The 6,917-nt window shown below is 37.7% G+C and overlaps 1 protein-coding gene across 1 annotated transcript in view; it reads left to right on the forward strand.

Moving 5' to 3' along the window:
• Nucleotides 1-1,641: 1,641 nt before the first annotated feature.
• LOC104525864 (histone acetyltransferase KAT6B-like) overlaps nucleotides 1,642-6,917 on the forward strand; it is a gene marked incomplete at both ends in the record, with an annotated part of 11,054 nt that continues 5,778 nt past the window's right edge. Inside the window, 3 exons of the mRNA XM_010169138.1 lie at nucleotides 1,642-2,024; nucleotides 3,505-3,626; nucleotides 5,189-5,304. Of these exons, the coding sequence (XP_010167440.1) occupies nucleotides 1,642-2,024; nucleotides 3,505-3,626; nucleotides 5,189-5,304 (621 nt within the window). The remainder of the gene's footprint in view (nucleotides 2,025-3,504; nucleotides 3,627-5,188; nucleotides 5,305-6,917) is intronic.

Genomic DNA, 6,917 nt, shown 5'->3' on the forward strand with positions numbered 1-6,917 from the left:
AACTCCAGCCCAGCCAGACCCAATACAGTGTTGCTGCAGGAAAGTACTACAGGACAAGGATGATGTGTGGTGCTACATGAAAGTAAAAAGCAGCTCATGAGAACATGATGTTTAAGGAAGAGTGGGTGAAACATTCTTTTAGTACTGGAATAATTTTTTGCCTGTTGACCATCTGTAGGAAGCTCTTCACAGGCAAATTACTGTGTAGGATTAACTGAAACCAGGTGTGTGTTGGCCTCTGGTACTGATGGCGATTGCTACGTCTGGTAGCGAGAATAGGTCTTGTGGTGGACATAAGCTTATTGCACCAAAGGATTCAAAAGACTTAGAAGTTTTTGGTTTTGTTGCCTCTTAGAAGCTAACCAAATTTAAGGATGTGTGAGTGGAAAATGGACTAGATCTTAAACTGGTGGGCCCTTGGAGTTCAGTAAACCAGATGGTAGCCCCAGGCTGTTCAATCTCTAATTAGAAGTAACCTGTTGGAATTAATTACTTTAGTATCTCAATTAAAAACACAAAATCTGTGGAAGAAAACTTTCCGCTGCAAAGTAAATAAACTCACTTCAAAGAGCAGGATGGAAAAGGGAATGAAATAATTTGATGCAACTATATGACTTTGTTTGGATTTGCAATTTGCTGATGCCTCCTGATAACTGTTTGTTTTACTGCAAATATTTTTAAATGTTCTATTTCTATATATTTAGAATATACTTCAACATATCCTTCGGTGTTGTTCCTCTCTTCAGTCATTAGTGACCAGCTAAACCTCTACTTCTGCTGTCACAAATGTTGGCTTCCAGCATGCCCCTTTTCCTTCTAGCATTTAAATAACATTCACCACTCTTCCCTCTTAACACCTTCCATGTTAGGCCTGATTGGTTTATGGCTTTTCTACAAACACCACTTGGTCTTACAGTTTTGCTCTTTCCTTTCCTTTGCTATTTTTGGTTTTGCTATTTTTACAGTTTCTAAAGAGAACAGAGTCTATTTCTTTGGTTTTGTTGTAATGTTCTTCATAAACTACCTCACCATGCTTTTAGGTCTTTGGTGGTAATATTTACTATTAGTGTTGACATACATAATCCAGCAAAAGTGTGGAAAAAATAGCAATTTCTTGAAAACTGACTGTACTGCTTAAAGGACTAATAGATTTTCTCTACAGTTTAAGCAAATGTAGTCTGAAGTTAATATGCAGTCTGTTTTAATATGCAGTAATTTATTAACAATGACCATGTGATCTCCTTTGTGTGATGGTGCTCTATGGTGATGGAGCAGTTATTGTACTCAGACACAGTTCATTGATGTTTTTCTCCAAAGCGCATTTTTGCCATGCCTAAAAGTAGATGGAGAAGCTGTATACTTGGGAGATCTTGCAATCCCAGCTGCTTCTATTTATATGTACTGTGGACTGTGTTTTAAAGAAAAGAACTGCGGTGAGGGAAACAAAAAGAAAAAATAGAAAAGTAAAAAAAAAAGTTGAATGTTATGTCATAGTGTGAAATGTATTTCAAAAGTTTGTCTTTACATTTCTTTAAAGCTTTTTAAGTACAGTGGCATAAGTAACTTGTATAAACTGTAGTACTATTTGGCAGTAGTTAGAGATTTTTAATGCTGATTTTTATTTTCCAAATTTTTGCATAGGTCTGTAACCAGTGATGAAGGATCCATGAATGCATTCACAGGAAGGGGGTCACCTGGTAGGGGTCAAAAGACTAAAGTCTGTACCACACCTTCATCTGGTCATGCTGCATCTGTGAAGGATTCAAGCAGCAGATTGCCTGTTACAGACCCCACTCGGCCTGGTGCCACCACCAAAATCACCACCACCTCCACCTACATATCTGCCTCTACACTTAAAGTTAACAAGAAAACCAAAGGGCTCATTGATGGTCTTACTAAGTTCTTTACACCATCACCTGATGGTCGCAGATCACGAGGTGAAATAATAGACTTTTCAAAGCACTATCGTCCAAGGAAAAAGGTCTCTCAGAAACAGTCATGCACTTCTCTTGTGTTGGCTACAGGTACCACACAAAAGCTAAAACCTCCACCTTCTTCACTTCTACCCCCAACCCCCATCTCTGGTCAGAACCCCAGTTTGAAAAATTCCAGCACTTCCACTTCTTCTAACTCTCCCCAAAGTTCTTCCAGTCAGTCAAGCATACCCTCAGTTAGTAGCCTTCCTAATAACAGTCAGCTAAAGGGACTCTTTGGACTCTCTCATATCTATACCACTCAGGGACAGTCTCGAAAAAAGAGACACCCCAGGTATGCACCACCCAAGTGTTTGCATCGTAAACCTGAATTATCTTCTGCATCAAAATCTAATAGCCATTTCTTTGGAAAGGAAGAGGTTAGGAGGTTTATTTCTCATGCCTGTAACTCTGGATGGGGTGTGTCTAGAGGATGTGCTTTTAAAGCAATTGCTCACTTCAAGAGAACAACTTTCCTTAAAAAGCACAGGATTCTAGACAGATTAAAGTATAAAGTGACCCCTCAGATGGGGACCCCCTCACCAGGGAAGGGGAGCTTTGCAGACGGAAGGATTAAACCTGATCAGGATGATGGTAAGCAAAGGTCAAAGTGCCAACCAAACTGGTGTCCCGTCCAAAACCAAAATTCTTATATTGTCACATAGGTCTTAGCTATTTCTCTTGCTCTTACTTCACTTTCATACAAAAGCAATGAAACTTTGACCTTTTATCTAATGCTGACTAAATCTCCAAAACGTTAGGTTTTTGTTTCGTTTTGTTTTTTTTCTAACTAATGCCACACCACCTTTTTATTATTTTTTTTTGCATCTGTAGTGATACTAGGAGCCCCAAATGCTTTTGTAATGTTGCTTATGGCTGTGTAGTACCGCATGAGTGGCCACTTTTCATGCTACTTGTTCGTCTAATGCCCTTTCTCTGGCAGTAGTGCTGTCATGGTTGTGTGCTGTCAGTGCTTAATAGTGGTGGGCATTTCAATTCATTTCCCTCTGCTCCATTGCTTTTTCATGAACAATTCCATCTTGCTACAGTCTCCACCACACTTGATCTGTACTGCTGTGAACTACTTTTTTATTATCACTTTTATTTAAGAAAAAAATACGTTTGAATGTAGACTTAGCTTAGCATTGGTCTCCAACTTCTAAGGGCAAGTTTTTTATTCACTTATTTTTATTTTTACCTTGTAGAGTGTCCTGGAATTTATCAAGTGGCATAGTTCTAGTGATGGAATATACTACCATTTCATGAGGTTCAAAGCTAATTTAGTAGAATTGGACTGTAAAGGTTTACACAGACAGATGAGCAAGTATCAAAAATAGCTTATGCAATAGCAAGCTACAAAACAAGAAGGGGGAGGAAATTTCATTTCTTTTACTTAGTAATCCCAAATTTAGTTAAAATGGGGAGTCACAACAGCCGTAGTTGCTACAATCCTATCTAGGAGTATCAGTTTGGTAAGGCATGTGTAACCTTCATGTATGTGAATAAACTTTTTGCTGGTTTTAAATAACAGATACTGAAATCAAACTAAGCATCAAACAAGAAAATACGGATGTATTTCTGGTGGGAAGCAAAGACACTGTTACACAGGAGGATTTGGAAGTATTTAAGCAGGCTCGAGAACTTTCCCTGGAGGTAAGAATCATATTGCATAAAATGTAGTTATTTCTGTAAATAAAAACTCAGTTCATTTTCATGTCTGTTCATCTTCTTTTTTAATATATTCCATTTGATCTCATGTGTCATGCTTGCTGTGAATTTAATTTGGGTTACACACTCTATATACAGTTGCAGTCTCCTATATAGGAAACAAGGCATCACACTGGAATGGGTCAGATCATAAGTGATACTTGGGATAGATTTTGAAATATATACTTGAGCATTTTGGACACAGGACTACCACTGATTAAGCATAGCTGACGTCCTGGTTGAGTCTGAGAGGATGTTGGTCAGTAAGAAAGTGCCTAATGATTTTCCTCAGTGGATAAAGCAGCCACTGTGAAAAGTCTGTCTGAGCAGATACTGTTTGTTAGGAAACTGGGTTTTTGAGCTGAATCTGGCTAAAACTGTTTCTGCCATCTGGTGTTAATTCTCTTCTTTAAGGTTTGTAGTGGTAATGTAAAGCTTGTGGAGACTAAGGTGATTTAAAAAAAAAAAAATTTTTTTTTTTTTTTTTTGGCCAAGGAAACTGGACATAGCAGCTGAATCTTCCTGTAGCAACACAGACTTTTACTTTTCTGTGTCTCTGAAGTGAGGAACCAGTGTCTTTGAGAACCTGGGTCAGAAAGGAGGTGTATGTAATGTTTCAGCTGCTGCTTTTTATAAAGTTGCATCAGAAATGAGTGTCTTGCACTTTCATCAGTAATGGATGTAACTTAATTTCTTTCAGGTTTAGTGTACAAGAACTGACATTACCTGCTTATGGGTCAATGCAGTGACTTTTTTATAGTCTTAACTCAGAATGTGTTAACTGACAAACTCAAATCAGGTTTGAAGATTCAACTTAATTATTAGTTTGTACTTCCATTTGCTCCTGAAAATGGTTCCCACTTCCTCCTTTCTTTCTTTCATATGCCATCCAAAAATATTAGTTGGTAAGATTTCTAAAATTTGTGACATTGAAATTAGTTTTTTTTTGGTTTTTTTGTTTTTTTTACCCACCTTTCTTCCTGCTTTGTATTTTGCCAGCATTTTAGAGTCTGGCAGTCATTCTGATCAGCTCAAGTTAAGTATGATAACTGAGATTAGTGTGTGTAGTACTCTGTTGACTATTACAAGGTAAGTTCCGAGGGCTCTAGAGGAGTTCTGCTGATGCCTTCTCCCTCACTGTTTTGACAAAAGGACAGCTTTGAGTGTGAACCAGAACTGTAAAGAAGTCCTTGTGCTAGATGCTGTAGGAAAAGAGAACCAAGGCAGTTGTGCCTCTTATTTGTCTGGGCCATGCACTATCTATTTGTATGCACTTACTTGTAAGCACTGCTTACTTAAATTCATGATCAATTGTTTGGCACCTTGAAAGAAATTTTCACTGTTTATATTTGACTGTTGGCAAACTCTCTCTTGGTTGGAAGAACTTGAGCAACTAATTTGAATACTTCAGGTTTTTCACACCTTCACTGGGTGAAATTGATGATATAAAGCTAACTTTCCTTTTACTTTTGCTGAGACTAATATTTTGCTTTTATTGCACCTGACAGAAAATTGGGTGTAAAAACACTGGTGAAACAAGTGGGCGATACCCTTCAGTGATTGAGTTTGGAAAATACGAGATTCAGACCTGGTACTCTTCACCTTACCCACAGGAATATGCAAGGTAGCGAGTTGTCAAGATTGACCTACATTGTTGGAAGTCTTACTAACATGATATTTGTAATTTATTTTCTTTCTCTTTTTTAATTGTTTATAATTTACAACTTTTAGAAGTAAATATACCTTTGCAATTATAAGGGAGAACAAGGGTTTCTCTTGTCTTTTTTTTTTTTTTTTTACTAATTCTAATAAAAGATGCATTAAAAAGACTGATTTTCCTAGTCCTGCCTAAACATAATATTGCATTGTGTATTGTTGTGGCTTCATTTAGAATTTTTTGGGGGGTTTTTTGTTGGGTTTTTTTGTTTGGTTGGTTGGTTTTTAAGTCATTGCAACAAGGTATGTCCAACTTCTGGCCATGATTTAGAGCAATTCATCTTGTTTGTCATCTGGAATTTGTTAACCTCCTTTTTCTAGGAACCAGGTTGAAGTCTGAACATGCTAGATAAATACAGTCAAAGTGAGCAAGTTGTGGCAACAGGGTCTCATTTCTGGCCGCCTTTGCCAAGGTGCACCTTGGAGTCAGACAGAGAGCATGAGCATGAACTATGTGTGCTCAGCAGATCTCTGCTGATTTTTGCATGTGCTGAAAATAAATGTTTTATGAATCCATTTGATCTATGGCACACATGGAGATTTTCAGAACTGTGTGTTTATCAAGCTCTACTACAATAGCAAGCAACCAAGTTATGTGGTCTGTTCCAGAATGCTTTTGCATAGCATTGCTATAAACTGCCTTTTCTCTCCATCCCTCTCATTCCTATTTTCATCTTTGCATGGTGGGAATGAGACATATATCATGAATTGGTAATATAAAAATCAAGGGCTAAAAAAAGTGTAGAGAGCACTTCTATTTCCTCTATTACCACTTTTTTTTTAGTGTTAATATTTCATTTCAGTTACTTTTTTATTCCCTCATTTTATATCATATTGTGAAAGAGTTACCTGTTCCATCAAGTAAATTAAACTTGCATAGGCATAATGATGGATAATTATTAGTATGATGCAACAGTGGGATGGCATCTGTAGGAGGCAGTGTGGTTCTCAGCTCTGAGTGCAGTGGGATTACATAATGGAAGAAACAGTTCAAACTACTTTTTATGTTGTTGTTAAACTTGGAGTGGCGTAAACCATGGCTATGATCTCAACATGATCCCAGGATGTGCCTGTAGCTTCAGAGGAGATACTGTTCTCTGCTCTGAAACTTTGTAGACTAATTAATTTCTGAAGCAGGCTTCCTGTGCTACAGTAATTTAAAAGGTAAATAACAATAAAATTCCCTGAAAGGAGCAGTTTCTGCTATGTAGAACGCTTGTCAGCATTGTCTTACATGGGGCATGTGAGTTACTTTTATAGAGACTGAACTGAATCCTTCCTGGGGGAGTACAATCATCTACGTTGCCTGTGTTGTGGAGGTGTGTGGAAGGGCGACTTTTTGCCTATATGCAAACTGTTTGGATGGGCCTCTGTGTTTAAGGAAAATGGTAGTTTAGGTGGAGGTGGGGGGGTACAATCCTTCTACAGTTTGCTGTCTCACCCAAGTATTCAAAAAGCAGTAGGAAGAAAAATCATTTCCTAGCCTTCCACACATACAAAATAAGGAAAATTAAAGGGAAA

Source organism: Antrostomus carolinensis, unplaced genomic scaffold (genome assembly GCF_000700745.2).
Source record: "Antrostomus carolinensis isolate BGI_N321 unplaced genomic scaffold, ASM70074v2 scaffold36585, whole genome shotgun sequence".
NCBI classification, from domain to species: Eukaryota; Metazoa; Chordata; class Aves; order Caprimulgiformes; family Caprimulgidae; genus Antrostomus; species Antrostomus carolinensis.